The sequence below is a fragment of the Ranitomeya variabilis genome, chromosome 7 (genome assembly GCF_051348905.1).
Source record: "Ranitomeya variabilis isolate aRanVar5 chromosome 7, aRanVar5.hap1, whole genome shotgun sequence".
NCBI classification, from domain to species: Eukaryota; Metazoa; Chordata; class Amphibia; order Anura; family Dendrobatidae; genus Ranitomeya; species Ranitomeya variabilis.
The window spans coordinates 77,219,563-77,238,645 of NC_135238.1; the positions used below are offsets into that span (position 1 = coordinate 77,219,563).

The 19,083-nt window shown below is 44.3% G+C and overlaps 1 protein-coding gene across 4 annotated transcripts in view; it reads right to left on the reverse strand.

The window, feature by feature from the left end:
* The window catches only part of KATNIP (katanin interacting protein), a 264,435-nt gene that overhangs the window by 11,135 nt on the left and 234,217 nt on the right, over positions 1-19,083 (reverse strand). For all 4 annotated transcript variants that reach the window (XM_077275294.1, XM_077275295.1, XM_077275293.1 and 1 more), the window contains exon 26: positions 14,329-14,489. In XM_077275294.1, coding sequence (XP_077131409.1) covers positions 14,329-14,489 — 161 coding nt within the window. The remainder of the gene's footprint in view (positions 1-14,328; positions 14,490-19,083) is intronic.

Below are 19,083 nucleotides of genomic sequence, written 5' to 3' on the forward strand. Positions count from 1 at the left end.
CGGGGTATACCAAGCTGGGGTACCTCTTTCAGTACCACCGCGTGCTTCAAGAGGTCCACTTTGCTTTGGCTGGAGTCTGAATGAAGGACGCTGGCTGGAATTCATTGATTACATGAGAGCATATAAAAGCTGACTGCTTCTCCACGTATTTCCAGTCTCACAACACTTTATTCACAGAACACAGAATATATCACACAGATACAGAGGGCAGGCCCATTGAAACGCAGGCCAGACATACATTACAATAGCCGCAGGTGGCCAGAGCCTGCCGATATTTACTGTGGGAATTACAAAGGTGGGGGAAGACAGAAGGGGGATATCTTGTATCCTCTGCCCAGGGGCGCAGCCTGTGGGCTGATGCCTTAGGGACATATATCTCACATGGAACCTATTATATATATATATAAATAACTGCATAACATATTCTGGGTGCTGGGGGGTTCTGTAACAACGTGTATCTGTCATTTCACTGAAAACCAGAGTCAAATCTGTGCACAACAGTAGATCCCAGCTAGCAGTCTGTATAGAGATCATGCCTTGTAATGTACTCCATTCCCTTATCCCTCTTCTTCCAATAATCCTTCTTTTAGCATTAACAAATGGCTCAGCTAAAATAAATTGTGCTTTTGACATGTCAATGTGTTTTGTCTAAACTAGATTTATGTGTTTTTTATATCATTAGCTGCCTGGTAATGTAAAACCACAGCGCATGAGCCTTCACCATATCCATAGAGAATTAAGAAATGACCAATAAGCTTCTGACCCCTATTTAAAAGTTTTCCACCTCATTGACCATCATCACTTCACATGACGCTCATTACTGTACACTGTGACTGACGGCGTGTTATTCTGTATGGAGACTATAAATGCTTACTGTCATTCCCTAGGGACATTGGCTAAAATCTGCATCTCCAATTCTAAGAATATTTATTGGCAAGACAGACGACAGGGCATCCGTGCTATATAGAAAGAGGATGAGTCTAGTAGTCCGCACATAATGCAGAGATTGAATTTATGCCAGCGGCAGTGCTAGACTGAACGTGATTGATCATGATATGGTGTAGCTGGCCATTGTCATACAGCTCTTCAATTACAATTACGCATTTTTTCTTCATTCTTCATGCACTAGAAAGCAGCAATACAATATTTTTACAGGAAAAAATGTAATCAGTGTCAGAGACACTGCTGCTTCATCTGTACTCTGTGCATTGTCAGCAAGCTCCCAATCATGATGAGGGCAGGGTTACACAGATTAGCTGGACTGCCTGGCTCATCCTGCAGTGATAATCTCCTTTTAATAAAACATTGATTGTATTGAAACTATAGTAAGATGCTGAGTAAGTGACACATTACTGGAATTAGGCTCTCTGCCCCTACATTATACTTCTTTCACATTAACTAGCAAAAAAGAGCTGACATTGTCAGGAGTGGGTGATAAATGCAGAAGTGGTGCATATGTTTCTATTATACTTTTCCTCTATTTGTTCCACTCCTGGTTTTGGCTTACAAATACTGATGTAAAATACTGACTAAATACTGCTAGTGTGACGGCAGCCTTAGGGCTGGTGGAATGCACCAAATAATTATAGGGATGGTATAAGGTGCGTTCGCAGCCCGGGGTCCACCGTGCAGAGATGACACCTGCTGCTTGGTAATGGCGGACAGTATATGGCGGTATAATGTGAACACACACGGGTTAGCTTCATCCGGTATGAAAGGAAGCGAACCCTGTTGCGTCACAGGGCCGCAATAAAGCAGAGTGAACGCTAGTATTGGGTCACAGGACTCTGCCCCAAGGACACGGGTTAGAGTCCCTCTAGACCACTAGCGCTCGGCGCCGCAACTGCTGTGCCAGGGAAAATCCTAAATAATGATTTACCGCACTGAGTGCGTGCAGCGCCGCTCTGGCGAACACCACTAACCGCCCTAACTTGGGTCAGGTATCGCACTGGTTGCGCACGGCGCCGCACTGGCTATTGCTGCTGTTAGGCTGGTTTCACACTTGCGTTTTGATCTGCAGCGTTTTAGCGCTAAAAAACGCATGCGTTTTTTTTAGCATGCGTTTTGACGCGTTTTCGGCAACGCATGCGTTTTTTTATGCGTGCATTTAGTTGCAGAAATGCAACCTGTAGTAATTTCTAGCGGCGTTTTTTTGCTGCAAAAAACGCATGCGTTTATTCGCGGCAAAAAAATGCATTGCTGTCTATGTAAACGCATGCGTTTTTAAGCACATGCGTTTGCTTGCGTCAAAAACGCATGCGTTTTTATAGAAAAACACAAGAAAACACAAGAAAAAACAAGAAAACCCTAACCCTAAACACAAGAAAAAACAAGAAAACCCTAACCCTAACCCTAAACACAAGAAAAAACAAGAAAACCCTAACCCTAACCCTAGGGTTACTAGGGATCCTAACCCTAACCCTAAGGTTAGGATCCCTAGTAACCCTAGGGATCCTAACCCTAGGGATCCTAACCCTAACCCTTAGGGATAGGATCCTAACCCTTAGGGTTAGGGTTAGGATCCCTAGGGTTAGGGTTAGGATCCCTAGGGTTACTAGGGATCCTAACCCTAACCCTAGCTATTTCTGTTTATAGTGGGTTTTCTAGTTGATTTTGATGATTGGCAGCTGTCACACACTTCTCAGCATGCGTTTAAAAAACGCAAACGCAGGAAAAAACGCATGTAAACGCGGCAAAACGCTGAGTTATTTTTCTGCATGCAAAAACGCATGCGTCTAAAAAACGCGGCGTTTTGCTGCGTTTACATGCGTTTTTTTACCACATGCGTTTTTTTTAAAAACGCTGCAGATCAAAACGCAAGTGTGAAACCAGCCTTAGGCTTCTTTCACATTTCCGTCTTCTGGGGGCCATCGCAATCCGTGGTTATGGCAAAAAAACGGATCTTGCAAATGTGCCCGCAGGATCAGTAATTTTGCCATTGACTTGAACTAACGACGGATTGCGACGGATGGACACACGTCACATCCGTCGTGCGACGGATGCGTCGTGTTTTTGCGGTCCGTCGAGACGAAAAAACGTTCAGTGTAACGTTTTTTCGTCCGTCGAATCCGCCAGTTCCGACCACGCATGCGCGGCCGGAACTCCGCCCCCTCCTCCCCGGAACTCACAATGGGCAGCGGATGCATCGTAAGACTGCATCCGCTGCCCACGTTGTGCACAATTGTGCACAACGTCCGTCGGTACGTCGGGCCGACTGTTTGTGAAGGCCCCGTACCGACTGAAATATGAAAGAAGCCTTAGACGCTATATATTGTGCCTGGTGCTGGATGGCACTAACTGGCACTAGACAGCTCCAACATTCTCGAGCATTTGTCAACACTAGGGATGGGAATGATTCGGAGCTTTCACCAGAACAGGCATACATCCACACACACACAATAACTGATTTATACTAGCGCATGGTCGAGCGGCCATGCGAACCTTTTATATCTGTAGCCTTCCAGGACCTTCCTAGTGCTCCAATCGGAGCCGCTACAGGACCTGAGCATGTGACCCCTGACCACCAACGAGAGGTCCTCCCATGGGCATGCTCAGTAGAAGAAAAGCAGGACTTAGTCCCTGGAACGTCTGCTCGCCTCTGATCAATGCTGGTTACAAAGGCTGAGCCTGGAATGGCAGGTCTAACCAAACGCACAGTATCTGCTTGAGCCAGACGCTGGGACCGACATCTCTGCTGAGCAGGCTCCACTGTGGCTGAAGGAGAATGGGAGACCGCAGCGGACATGGTTTGAGATTCCCCCTGTGCAGCGGCGGAAACTCGACACCTAACAGCAACATTTAGAAAATTAGATGCAGTGGTCAGCTAAGGAAACTTAGTGCAGCAGATGAAAGACGCATCTTGCTGACTTTCCTTTGAAATCAAAAGATGTCCAGCAGTGTCATCAGCTCAAACCTGGCAGTAACCAGAAGGACTCAGCTACACCCATCTACGGTGTTTGTCCAGAAGTAGTCTTTAGGTAAGAATGGAGGCCATAAAGCCATACCTTTGACATGACATGAAGGCCAAGTGACTTAGCTATGCATGAAAATATAGGAACTGGGGTGCAGAAAAATGGCAGCAGGTGCTCTGGTCAAAACTGGAAATATTTTGTTGTAACTGAAGGCAGTTTGTTCACTGAAAGACTGAAGAGCAGTACAATGAGTGTCTGCAAAAGTAAAGCATGGTGGAGGATCCTCACATGTTAAAGGGAACCTGTCACCCCCCAGGCGTTTGTAACTAAAAGAGCCACCTTGTGCTGCACTAATGCTGCATTCTGACAAGGTGGATCTTTTAGTTCTTGTTCCTGGCACTGCTGAAATACCGTATTTTCTGGGGTATAAGATGACTTTTTAACCCCTGAAAATCTTCTTAAAAGTCGGGGGTCGTCTTATACGCCGGGTATCGTCTTGTACGCCGGGTGTATATGGTGGGTGGGGGGGGGGGGGAGTGGTCCTGATGACGACGAGGGGGCGTCTCACAGGAAAGTGCGTGGAGTATCCCCCATTACCTCATCATAGCGCTGCAGCGTGGGGTCTCTGTGCTGGGAGCGGCGGCGGCTGCTCCTCTTTGTGCCGCGTGGGTGCTGTGCTGTGGGGCGGCAGCTCCTCTTCTGCAGTGTGGGGCCTCTGTGCTGTGGGGCGGCGGCGGCGTATTTTCATGCAGTCAGTCGGGGCTCCTCCGGCATCTCCTTAAAGCCCGGAGGCCCCGCTGGCAGCTCCATTGCTATGATGCAGTGGCCTCCGGGAAAATGGCCGCTGCTCAGATTCAGATCTCGTCTCCCGAGATCTCGGGACGAGATCTGAATCTGAGCATGCGCCGCCCCCAGCGGCCATTTTCCCGGAGGCCACCGCATCGTAGCAATGGTGCTGCCGGCGGGGCCTCCGGGCTTTAAGAAGATGCCGGAGGAGCCCCGACTGACCGCATGAAAATATGCCGCCACCGCCCCACAGCACAGAGGCCCCACACTGCAGAAGAGGAGCCGCCGCCCCACAGCACCCACGTGGCACAAAGAGGAGCCGCCGCTCCCAGCAGAGACCCCACGCTTCAGCGCTACGATGAGGTAATGGGGGATAGTCCACTCACACTTTCCTGTGAGACGCCCCCTCATCGTCATCGGGACCACTCCCACCCAAAAGGCACATTAGTCACCGGCCCTATAAGACGACATATGGCGTATAAGAAGACCCCCGACTTTTAAGAAGATTTTATATTTTAACTGGAAAAGTTGGGGGGTCGTCTTATACGCCCAGTCGTCTTATACGCCGGAAAATACGGTAATCGTTTCTTAAATTTGTCCCTCATACCTCGAAATCGCCAGGGAGGCAGGTCTTTCCCCCCTAACCAGATGCCTCCCAGCCGTCACTCATGGCCTCTGCACGCCGGGCGCCGTCTCCTCTTCCTTCATTAGCGCCGGGAACGCTAATAAAGGAAGAGGCGGCACCCGGCGTGCAGAGGTCCTGAGTGACGGCTGAGAGGCGTCTGGATTAGGGGGGAAAGACCTGCCTCCCTGGCGATTTCGAGGTATGAGGGACAAATTTCAAAAACGATTATTTCAGCAGTGCCAGGGACCCGAACTAAAAGAGCCAGCTTGTCAGAATGCATCATTAGTGCTGCACAAGTTGGCTCTTTTAGTTACAAACGCCTGGGGGGGGGTTACAGGTTCCCTTTAAGGCTGAATTTCAGCAAATGAGAGTTGGGGATTTTGGTCAGGATTAATGGTGTTTTTTCAATACTGAGAAATATGGGCAGATAATTATCCATCATGCAATTCCATAAGGGAGGCATCTGATTGACAAGAACAAATAATGTGATGCCTTTTGTTAGCTGACAAAAATAACCATTAACACTTCTATTTTTGAAAGTATTCTTACTTTGCAGAATTTTTGTCATACTTGCCTAAAACTTTTGTACAGTACTGTGTATACAATGCAAGCCTCAATATTGAAATTACAACAAAAATAGATAGTCATGGAATTCTGGAAATCACAGGATGAATACACATGTTAATGATATGCAAGTGATGAAAAAATGGAAACATTTTTAAAAAGTCTCAACTTATTCAGTAACATTTAGAGGGCTACAAGCAGAAATACATGCACTTATATGACTTGGTTGCTATCAATGAGGTTATTTTTGCTTGTCTGAAAAGAATGAACCTCCAGTCCAGCCTCTATTGCCATCTTGCTCTGTGCCATGATAGCCTTGCGAGTGGTGGCATAAGATCAATGGGATGTCGGGATTGTAGCTCAAAGCCATGCAAACTCCTTGGGACATTTCGTTTAGACATTGTTAGGTGATTTAGGCTTGGCATGTGACATCTAATTTCATATGCAGTTCAAAATGGATCACTATGTGACTTTCTGACGAAACCACGTGGGCAATGCCAAGAAGAGTCCTTGATAGGCATAAATTGAATTTAAGGGATCAAATAACTCAAAATTGGCATGTGCATATGTCTTCACCCCTTTTGCCACAAAGCCCCTAAAAATTTTTAGTGTAGGCAATTACCTTCACAAGTCATATGCTTAGTGAAAGGTAGTTCACCTTTGTGCAATCTAAGTGTCACATGGTCTGTCAGTACATACAGTGGCTTTCAATAGTTTTCACTCCCTACGCCCCGTGAACATTTGGGTTTCTTTTTATTGTGAAGCAAACAACAAATAAATAACAAAATAACTGGACTTCAGTGTGCATATCTATTCACCCCCCTAAAGTCAGTACTATGTAGAGCCTCCTTTTGTAGCAATTACAGCTGCAAGTTGCTTTGGAGAAGTCTCTGTGAGCTTTCCACATCTTGCCACTGGGATTTTGGCTCATCCCTCAAGGTAAAATTGCTCCAGCTCCTTCAAGTTAGATGGTTTCCTCTGGAGAACAGCAATCTCCAAGTCTGACCACAGATTATCAATTGGATTAATGTCTGGGCTTTGACTAGACCACTCCAGAACATTTAGGCTGTGTGCACACGTAGCAGATTTTTTGCGTTTTTTTCGCGGTTTTTCGCTATAAAAACGCTATAAAACCGCGAAAAAAACGCTAACATTAAGCATCCTATGTAACAGAATGCAATCCGCATTTTTTGTGCACATGCTGCATTTTTTTCCTGAGCGGAATCGCAATCCAGAAAAAAACGCAGCATGTTCATTAAAATTGCGGAATCGCAGCAATTCTGCACACATAGGAGTGCATTGATCTGCTTACTTCCCGCACGGGGCTGTGCACACCATGCGGGAAGTAAGTAGATCAAGTGCGGTTGGTACCCAGGGTGGAGGAGAGGAGAATCTCCTCCACGGACTGGGCACCATATAAGTGGTAAAAAAAAAAAGAATTAAAATAAAAAATAGCGATATACTCACCTTCGGGCGGCCCGACCTCCTCAACGGCTTCTGTGGTGTGTGTGTGAAGGACCTGCGATGACGTCACGGTCACATGACCGCGGGTCACGTGACCGCTACGTCAATGGAAGGTCCTGAACACACAGCATTAGGAACGGAAGCCGCTGAGGTGAGTATAACCTTTTATTTTTATTTTTTTTATTATTTTTAACATTCTACTTTTTACTATAGATGCTGCATAGGCTGCATCTATAGTAAAAAGTTGGTCACACTTGTCAAACACTATGTTTGACAAGTGTGACCAACCTGTCAAACAGTTTTCCAAGCGATGCTACAGATCGCTTGGGAAACGCTAGCATTCTGCAAGCTAATTATGCTTGCAAAACGCTAGTTTTCTGCGGGTATATGCATGCAAATTCTACATGCGATATACCCGCGGCAGGAGGCGCAGAATTGCCGCGGAAATTTCCACGGCAATTCTGCTACGTGTGCACATAGCCTTATAAGTTTCCTCTTAAACCACTCGAGTGTTGCTTTAGTAGTGTTATACTTAGAAAAAAATTGAAGATGTGGCATTCACCAAGTTGTGTTACTTTAAAAGTCCTTTAATTTCCCCATATCTTGGGCCGAGGACATTACATCAAAGACGGCAGGTACATTTGGGGGTGCAGGGTAACAGAGTAGGACGACGGCCGTTTCGAACCGGCTGCGCTTCATCGGGTCCAGGTGCCTACTCTGTTACCCTGCACCCTCAAATGTACCTGCCGTCTTTGGCCTCTTTCACATTTCAGTTGGTGCGCGGTCGTCGCAAACCGTCGGCCCCACGTACCGACGGACGTTGTGCCCAATTGTGCACAACGTGAGCAGCGGATGCAGTTTTCAGATGCATCCGCTGCCCATTGTGAGTTCTGGGGAGGAGGGGGCGGAGTTCCGTCCCCGCATGCGCGGTCGGAAATGGCGGTTTCAACGGACGAAAAAATGTTACATTGAACGTTTTTTCATTACGACGGCCCGCCAAATACCGACGCATCCAGTGCACGACGTATGGAACGTGTGTCCGTATGTCGCGATGCGTCAGTAATACAAGTCTATGTGAAAAAAACGCATCCTGCGGGCAACTTTGCAGGATGCGTTTTTTTTCACAGAACGACACATTGCGACGTTCACATTCCAACGGAAGTGTGAAAGAGGCCTTTGATGTAATGTCCTCAGCCCAAGATATGGGGAAATTAAAGGACTTTTAAAGTAACACAACTTGGTGAGTGCCACATCTTCAATTTTTCTTTTCTAAGTATAATGTGCAAGTTGACATATGATGTCGAGCACCACAATACAAGTGTGAATCACCACTTGCGAAATGGTCATATGGACTATGCTGTTACGGTTTATTAGCTGCCACTGAACCTGGTGCCGTTCTATCTTTTTCTTAAAAATATCAGTTGCTTAAGTAGTGTGCTTTGGGTCATTGTCTTGTTGGAAGGTGAAACTGACTTTTTGTTATCCCTGTATTTCGCACTACCCATCTTCCCCTTTGCTGAAAAACCTCTCCACAGCCTGAGGCTGCCACCGCCATGTTTCTGTTCTTAGGGTGATGGGCTGTGTTGGTTTGGCGCCAAACATAACGTTTACCTTAGTGGCAAAAAAGTTCAATTTTGGTCTCATCTGACCACAGAACCTTCCTCCATACATTTAGGGAGTCTCTCACATGTCTTTTGGGAAACTTAAAAACGAGCCTTAATATTGTGTGTTTAATTTATTCTGCCCACTCTTCCATAAATAACAAAATAAAGTTGCACTCTGTAGCGCTATAGCACGTAAACATGAAATATATGACATCTAAATTGCAGTACTGCTCTAGAAAATAGGAAAAATTGAGAATAATTGGCGTATAAATTGGCCAATTCATAGGTCCCAGCAACGGGAATCGCATTATCACGGATGCCGGGTACATATCCTACTGGGACTCATCTAATGGGCCGATAGCCTAAATTTATATGGGAAGGAAGGATCCTGCTGTATTTAAAACCGCCGGAGGCTGAGGGGTGGAGTGCTCAGTCAGAGAGCTAATGTATACAAATATCATAAGGCTGACCGACACTCCCAAACAGAAATCAGGTGTGTACAAGTGTTTACTAAGAGTAGCCATCTCCATACAAGTGGAAACCCTCCAATGTGGCTGATTTACAACAATTTTGCAAAGATGAGTGGGCCAAAATTCCTCCATAGCGTTGTACAAGACTCATTACCAGTTATCACAAATGCTTGATTGCAGTTGTTGCTGCTAAGGGTGGCTACAGGGGAATCACTTTTTCACACAGGGCCCTGTAGGTTTGGATTTCTTTTTCCCTTTATAATAAAGACCTTCATTTAAAAACTGATATTAACATTTGTTTGGTGATCTGAAACTTTTAAGGGTGACAAACATGCCAAAGAAATCAAGAAGGGGCAAACACTTTTTTACACAACTGTATATGTACATGCACCAGTGTCTTTATCTTTATGAATATCGCCATCAAGATTCACATGGCACCGAGCTAGCTCTTAATACAGAGCAGCAGGAATTGCGTACTTTATGGCAGCTGTAATAAATGGAACTAATCTTGAATCGTCAGCAAATTCTGACGTACTTCCCCTCCCCAGAGACCAGGAATGTATATGGCCGGCGTCACACTGGCGAGTTTTACGGACGTAAGAGCGCAGAAACTACGTCCGTAAAACTCGCATTACATACGGCACAATTATTCTCAATGGGGCTGCTCCTATTAGCCGTATATTACGGTTCAGTATTATACGGCTTTCTACGGCCGTACAAAATCGCAGCATGCTGCGTTTGTCAGCGTATTGCGCAAATAATACGCCAATGAAAGTCTATGGGGGCGAGAAAAATAGGGATTCCACACGGACCTGCAGTGTGACTTGCGAGAAATACGCAGCGGTGTTAGTGAAAAGTCGGTAATTCAATTGCCGGCTTTTTCCTTCTCCTTCACAAACCCGACATGATATGAGACATGGTTTACATACAGTAAACCATCTCATATCCCCATTTTTTTTGCATATTCCACACTACTAATGTTAGTAGTGTGTGTATGTGCAAAATTTGGGCGCTGTAGCTGCTAAAATAAAGGGTTAAATGGCGGAAAAAATTGGCGTGGGCTCCCGCGCAATTTTCTCCGCCAGAGTGGTAAAGCCAGTGACTGAGGGCAGATATTAATAGCCAGGAGAGGGTCCATGGTTATTGGCCCCCCCCTGGCTAAAAACATCTGCCCCCAGCCACCCCAGAAAAGGCACATCTGGAAGATGCGCCTATTCTGGCACTTGGCCACTCTCTTCCCACTCCCTGTAGCGGTGGGATATGGGGTAATGAAGGGTTAATGCCACCTTGCTATTGTAAGGTGACATTAAGCCAGATTAATAATGGAGAGGCGTCAATTATGTCACCTATCCATTATTAATCCAATTGTAGGAAAGGGTTAAAAAACACACACACACATGATTAAAAAGGATTTTAATGAAATAAACACAGCGGTTGTTGAAATAATTTATTGTTCTCGCAATCCATTTGCAGACCCTCGCTTGGAAAAATAATAAACGCACAAGATACATACCTTCTGGTGAACCGTCTCGTCCCACGAGGTAATCCATCTGAAGGGGTTAACTAATATTACAGGCAGGAGCCCTGCAAATGCAGCGGTGCTCCGTGCCTGTAATCCCCGGCGAATGAATGAAATGTAGGTCATTGACCTACATTTCCTTCAGTCGCGGTGATGCGCCCCTGGTGGATGTCCTCATATGACCTGGAGCGTGGGAAAAAGTTCCCAGGCTGCAGTTCATGAGAACATCCAGCAGGGGCGCATCACCGCGACTCAATGTAAGTACAGATCCTGCTTTCCTTTCAGCACCCGGGGATTACAGGCACGAGCGAGTGGTTTATCGCAGCTCTGCCTGTAATATTAGTTAACCCCTTCAGATGGATTACTTCGTGGGACGTGATCTGACATCAGAAGGTATGTATATTGTGCGTTAATTATTTTGCCAAGTGAGGGCCTGCAAATGGATTGCGAGAACAATAAATTATTACAACAACCGCTGTGTTTATTTCATTAAAATCCTTTTTAATCATGTGTGTGTGTGTGTGTTTTTTAACCCTTTCCTACAATTGGATTAATAATGGATAGGTGACATAATTGACGCCTCTCCATTATTAATCTGGCTTAATGTCACCTTCCAATAGCAAGGTGGCATTAACCCTTCATTACCCCATATCCCACCGCTACAGGGAGTGGGAAGAGAGTGGCCAAGTGCCAGAATAGGCGCATCTTCCAGATGTGCCTTTTCTGGGGTGGCTGGGGGCAGATGTTTTTAGCCACGGGGGGGCAATAACCATGGACCCTCTCTAGGCTATTAATATCTGCCCTCAGTCACTGGCTTTACCATTCTGGCGGAGAAAATTGCGCGGGAGCCCACGCCAATTTTTTCCGCGATTTAACCCTTTATTTTAGCAGCTACAGCGCTGAAATTTTGCACATACACACTACTAACATTAGTAGTGTGGAATATGCAAAAAAAAGGGGATATGAGATGGTTTACTGTATGTAAACCATGTCTCATATCATGTTGGGTTTGTGCAGGAGAAATGAAAAGCCGGCAATTGAATTACCGACTTTTCACAGATATCGCGCTGAAGTAAATATAAATACAGAATATATATATATATATATGTGTCTCAATGACATATATATATATATACATACTGTATATATGTTTTAATGAACATTTGAGCACATAAATCCATTAGATGTCGGTTTTGCAAGCCTGCGCGAAAATCTCGCAGTACGGATGCCATACGGATTACATACGGAGGATGCCATGCGCAAAATACGCTGACACACCCTGACTACGGATCACTATTTTGGGAACATTTCACCGTATTTCGGCCGTATTACGGCCGTAAAATACGGACCGTATTGTCTTACGCCGAGTGTGAGGCCGGCCTATATGTGTATAAAGTTTTGCTAGGTTGCCTTATGACCTGAAGCAGTGGAATAGAACTGACATTAAATATCTCACTGCTTTGCAGTTATTTTTCACAATTTTTTGAGATTCACAACAATTCGCTGACCCTGCCCCAGACTACATAGCTCAGCTGACAAATGAGCTGCAGAAAAGTATCAGCCTAGCGTAAGGCTATGTTCACACGTTGCATTTTTGCAGCAGTTTTTGATGCACATTTTCAGCTGTGTTTTCACAGTAACAGCAAAGCCTGAAATCTCATGTTTTTTTTCTGACTGTTTTTGTCAAAGAGATGCATTTTTACAAAATGCAGCACGTCACTTCTTTCAGCGTTTTTCACCCATTGGAAAGCAATGGTAAATGCAAAAAACGCTGCAAGAAACACAGGTATCAGGTTTTGCTGCGTTTTGGGTGCGAAAACCTGATGTAGTTGAATCAAATTTTTTTTTATGCATTAAACTTTATCAGCATGCACAAGAGACCAATATACCAACAAAAATGCAGCAAAAAAACACAGCAAAACATGCTTTCTGTAAAGCAGCTTAAACGCTGCTTAAAATTTGGGTAAAAAAAAGCTGCAAAATCGCAAAGTGTGAACATAGCCTTACTGTTCAAACATGTTTTTTTAATCAAATAATTTTTTATTGAACAGTTTTGAAAAAAAACTTTCACTCCAAGTCCTGAACCAAAAACCCACCCAACTTTCAGATTTAAGAAAGAAGAACTTTCAATTAGTTATTTCAGATTTCTTTCAGGAAGAGTTCACAAGTCCATTGTTCCCTACAGTGAGTTAGTGCTTATGGTCCATTCTTTCCCCTACCTCTTTCACCCCAAAACAATGTATACATCGCAATGTCAAATAAAGTGCTTTTACATATGACATCCTTTTTTATTCATTTCTCCCCCCCCCCCACCCTTTAGTAAAATCCTTTACTCGGAATGCCCAACTCTCTTCGAAATTCCTGAAAAACCTTGAGCTAATTATTTTTAATTAGTTGTGTAAGCCGGGAGAGCCCTTTACTTTGCCAGTGCAAACAACCTTCTAATTTGTCAAATTCTGGGTAGTTAGAATTGTTCCATAAAGGTGAATAATGGGAGTATCCCACCATACCCATTATCTCTTTAACTTTAGACTATATTCTGTGAATCCCTATAATAGTAATACCTGAGGAATTATAGTTCTGAAATCCTCCCCCCTTCAAGGCTTCCACCAAACTCCTTACCTCTAGAAGGTGTCTAATCATTCTAGTGGTGGAGGATGGAAGTTCCGGGTTTCCCAACCCCCTCAGATGCTGCAATTGTGAAGAAAGAAAATACAACGGGGATCCAGGATAGCCAGACCTCTCATCTCTGCAAGGTCTCGAGTCTTATTCCTGGAATATTCTTTTTCCAAATCAAATCTCTGGAGTTGCTATTTACTTTATAAAAAAAATCATAGGACAAGCCATGTCGGTGCGTTATGCAATTATTTAAAGCAGCTGTGTCATAAGAACCATCCTAATGAAATTAGCCCATCCTATCACCGATAAAGGTAGTTTACACCATGCCGTTGTTTTAGTCTGGAATTTAGTTAGGAGAGGGTCGATATTTATGGATTCATACTCCGTAACATCTTCACTTGATACTATAACCAAATATTTAAAACAAAGAACCATCTTAAGTTGTCCCGCAGTCATCATCTCATTTGGAGGTTTCGTTCCCATTGTCATAAGTGCCAATTTACCGCAACTGATAGAGAGGCCTGATGACAAACCACACTTGTTAATAATGGCCATAGCTTCCGCTAATGATGGTGGCCAATTGTCTAGGAAAAGAAGAACATTATCCGCAAATATCTCTTAGTGTTCCCCTTAATTTTTGAGGATAGACAGATTGCCACAGCTAACGATTCTATAGCGATGGTGAATTACAATGGAGGGAGGGGGCATCCTGTTCAAACATGTTTGATTAAGAAACTAAAATATTTCGGCAAATCTTGCTACATACCTTAAGATGGTTCTTTTTTCTGCGTCTGATATTTTCTTGTCATTTGCAAAGAGGATGGTATGATATGGTATCACAGGATCACATGTCGGCAGTATTCCATAAGAAATGTGACTGACTTGGTTTAAAATCCCATTGTACACAAGGAGGTCATCTACAAGAAGCTGGCAAGATATCCAGAAAAAACAGCAATATGGGAAAGGATTCTTACAAAACCATTAATACATTTTACGGCAAACAATTATGAATAATGAAACACGCAAAGATGGTAATAAGGTAATAACTGTAATATTGAAGAAGAAAGAAATGGAAGATGTTATAAACTTGTCTTCGATCAATATATCATTTTAAACGTCATAACTGCTGTTCGACAATATGCTGCTTCTGAAGCAGAAAGAAACAGTCTGCTATCAATTCTCTGCATAAAACATGTGTCAATTACTGAATAAATAGAATTGGATTCTCGTCACACAAACACTAAACACTAAACAGGATTATTGTCTAATCAAGTAGGATAATAAAAAAGAAATACATTTCCAATGATAAAGAATTAGACTTTTAAGACTTTGCTGCTACAATGATAAATCGTCAGAAGTATATTGTTTGTCCTTCAAAATTACAGGCAAATCATCAACTTGATAAAAACATATTGGGTGAGTCATTCACTGATGTCATTCCAGAGCGTGTCATCTGAGAATTGACCAATGCAGGCAACAGATTACTGATAACAGGAGACAGTTTTGGGCCCTTTATGCCTAGCCTAGATTTTAGCATCTACTTGAATGATCTTGATTTTGCCTCAAACCCCAGAAACCTTGTACAGTCGGCTGTTGCATACAGAAACTGTGTCTGCCATCTCTACACTGGCCTTGCCAGACCGATAGGAACCCAGAGGTCCGTTACTCCCAAGTAGTCCTCATTGTAGCCTTAGTGTTCATGATGTTAATACTTGACATGCGACTCATGCCTGAGTCCTCTACCCAAGAATAAAGAACAGGATGAGTGATCAGCTTGCTCCTATCTTATGGGGGTACCGTGGTATCCTTCTACAAGTGCTTCTCACTAAGATAGAATTTCATCAAAAAGTTTATTTATTTCAGTTCTTCAATACAAAAAGTGAAACTCATATATTATATAGAGTCGTTACAAACAGAGTGATCTATTTCACGTGTTTATTTCTGTTAATGTTGATGATTATGGCTTACAGCCAATGGAAACCCAAAAGTCATTATCTCAGTAAATTAGAATACTTTATAACACCAGCTTGAAAAATGATTTTAAAATCCGAAATGTTGGCCTGCTGAAAGGTATGTTCAGTAAATGCATTCAATACTTGGTCGGGGCTCCTTTTGCATCAATTACTGCTTCAATGCAGCGTGGCATGGAGGCGATCAGTCTGTGGCAGTGCTGAGGTGTTATGGATGCCCAGGTTGATGTAATATACTTAGTAGGAAAAGAGGACCATCATTGCGCTGCCGCCAGAAGAATACCAGGAATAGTAAAGGTTCAACGTGTTTATTCTACCTACAATATTGTAAGTGGATTTGTCCTGACGAAGGGGTCATCTGAACCCTGAAACGCATGGAATAAACCATGTTGAACCTTTACTATTCCTGGTATTCTTCTGGCGGCAGCACGATGATGATTCTCTTTTCCTACTAAGTATATACTTCTACCAGGTCCGGCACTGACCTGTGGATCCACAGCAACTGCCATTATTATATGTCTTTTCATCGTCCTCACCAGGTCAGTAGTTCTCTTGGTGGGTGCACCCTATGCAACGTGAGATAAGACCCTATTGCGCTTTTTGTGTCTCCTTTTTCTATCTGCTCAGGTTGATGTAATAGCAGCCTTCAGCTCATCTGCGTTGTTGGGTCAGGTGTCTCATCTTCCTCTTGACAATACCCCATAGATTCTCTGTGGAGCTAAGGTCAGGCGTGTTTGCTGGCCAATCAAGCATACTGATACTGTTGTTTTTAAACCAGGTATTGGTACTTTTGGCAGTGTGAATAGGTGCCAAGTCCTGCTGGAGAATGACATTTCCATCTCCAGTAAGACTGCACTCACTAACGGGTAGAGGAATACTCACTTGGCAGAGTATTAACACACACAAGACCGTATTTTTTTTCCAAAAGATCAACTGGGTTTATTACTCCATAAACCCCAGTGGCACAAAACACAAAACAGCAGTCTTCATGGAATAGCAAAGCTAAGTAACAGAGTTCATAGCATGGCTCTGCTCCGTCGGGACTGTGACCATACACTCTTGGTCGAGTCTAGTATTTAAGCTCGCTCTGGAGCCAAACACACACAGTCCGGATTACCTGCTTGTCAGCGTTGCAGGTTTCCACTGGCTGGCATCACACGGGTCCTGTTCTCTGGAGAAGCTGCCTATGGGGATCACCAACTTGCCTGGCAGGCACACCTCAGTCAGTCCAGACCCACCGAAGAACCGTAGCTTCCCTACACAGTAGCCGTCACTGGCTCTGCAGATCCCTGGCCTCACCTCATGCTGTTCAGGGATCCGGTCCAAGCACAGGACCTCCCAACACAGAGGCCATTCAATGCCAAAGTTCAACCATGTGCTGTTCAGGAATCCTACTTCCAGGACTTCCAACACAGGCTTCCAGGACCTTGCACTTGGACCATTCAGATCCAAACACTGGAACCATGTGACCACACCCTGGTCACATTATATACATTTAACCACTCCCCTAGGTGGGAGTGTGTGTGTGGCTAGTTTGACCCGCCCATCTCTCATAACTAGCCTTGCCAGCCTCCCTTAAGAACTACACAATTACTTGTGGGACTACAGATCCCAGAACACAACATCACTTCAGGCTGGCAGCGCAGAGTGTCTTTCTCTGCGACACACATACCAGCCATTCACCACACTGCCGGATTTTGTCTCATTACCACAGCTATGCATGCAACTGCCATGCACTCTCATGGCCTCAATACGCCTCTGTGCGTATACTGGGGAGACCATGCAGCGCCCCCTACCTGTTACAGGGGTCACTGCATCACACTCCAAAAAGCTTGTCAGCAGAGGGAAGCATGAAGGGATCTAAAATTTCCTGGTTGACGGCTGCGCTGACTTTGGTCTTGATAAAACACAGTGGACCTACACCAGCAGATGACATGGCTCCCCAAACCATCACTGATTGTGGAAACTTCACACTAGACCTCAAGCAGCTTGGATTATGTGCCTCTCCAATCTTCCTCCAGACTCTGGGACCTTGATTTCCAAATGAAATGCAAAATTTACTTTCATCCGAAAACACCACCTTGGACCACTGAGCAACAGTCCAGTTCTTTTTCTCCTTGGCCCAGGTAAGACGCTTCTGGTTTTGTCTATTGGTCATGAGTGGCTTGACACAAGGAATGCGACAATTGTAGCCATGTCCTGGATACGTCTGTGTGTGGTGGTTCTTGAAGCACTGACTCCAGCAGTGAATCTCCCCCAAATTTTTGAATGGCTTTTTCTTAACAATCTTTCAAGGCTGCTGTTATCCCGGTTGCTTGTGCAATTTTTTCTACCACACTTTTTCCTTCTACTCAACTTTAAATTAATATGCTTGGATACAGCACTGTGTGAACAGCCAGCTTCTTGTCATGTCGGACGCTGTTCACACTAGGGCGTCCGACAGACAGCGGTAATTCCGCTTTTGTCCACTATGCGCTCAGTGGCGTCGGCTAGATTCTATCTAGCTGGTCCGGGGTTAATTTAGCTGGTACTCGGATTGGAAGCTGGGTCACGCCCACTGCCTTTAAATAGTTCTGCTGAACATTGGGCGTCGCCGATTATAGCTTCTGTCTTGTGCTTGGTTATCTCGGTCTGGAGTGGTGGTCTAGGAGAAAGAGTTCGCATCTGGTGGTGTATTTCCTTTTGTCATATTTTCTCCTTCCTATATTTGTATTTGTTTTGCCCTGAGCATTTATAGTGTATTCCTGTGTGACTGCGGCGTGGTGTATATTTTCCGTTTTTCTTGTCTGTGCTAACTGTGGGTATTGGTGTGGTCTCCTCACTGGGTGGTGGGTTGTGGTTTCAGCTTAGGGTTGAAACAGGAGACAGGGTGAGGATGGAGGCCCAGACATGCACACCATCAGTGCAAACTCTGGGAGAGGGTCAGTCAGGGTTTCCCTAGTCTAAGGGAAATCGCAGGGGCCCGGGTTGTTAGCTTTTGCCTACCTAGGTCTCCCGTGACACTTCTTTAGCAATGACCTTTTGTGGCTTACCCTCCTTGTGGAGTGTGTCAGACTGCCTTCTGGACATCTGTCAAGTCAGCAGTCTTCCCCATGATTGTGTAGCCTACTGAAACAGACTAAGGTACCTTTTTAAACGCTTAGGAAGCCTTTGCAGGTGTTGTTTGTTAATTATTCTAATTTACTGAGAAAATGACTTTTGGGTTTTCATTGGCTGTAAGCCATAATCATCAACATTAATAGAAATAAACACGTGAAATAGATCACGCTGTTTGTAATGACTCTATATAATATATGAGTTTCACTTTTTGTATTGATGAACTGAAATAAATTAACTTTTTGATGAAATTCTAATTTAGTGAGAAGCACTTGTATGTTTTGAGCACCAGTTGCCTTCAGATTGAGTCCACCAAATGTGGGTATATTAAAAGCAAGAAATTAAAATATGTGGCTTAGTGCACAAGGTCATGACCACAGTGGTATAGCTGTAAACTGAACTATTAGGGAATGCTAATAATTTCACAGAAAGTTTAAATCTTTTATTCTACTGTC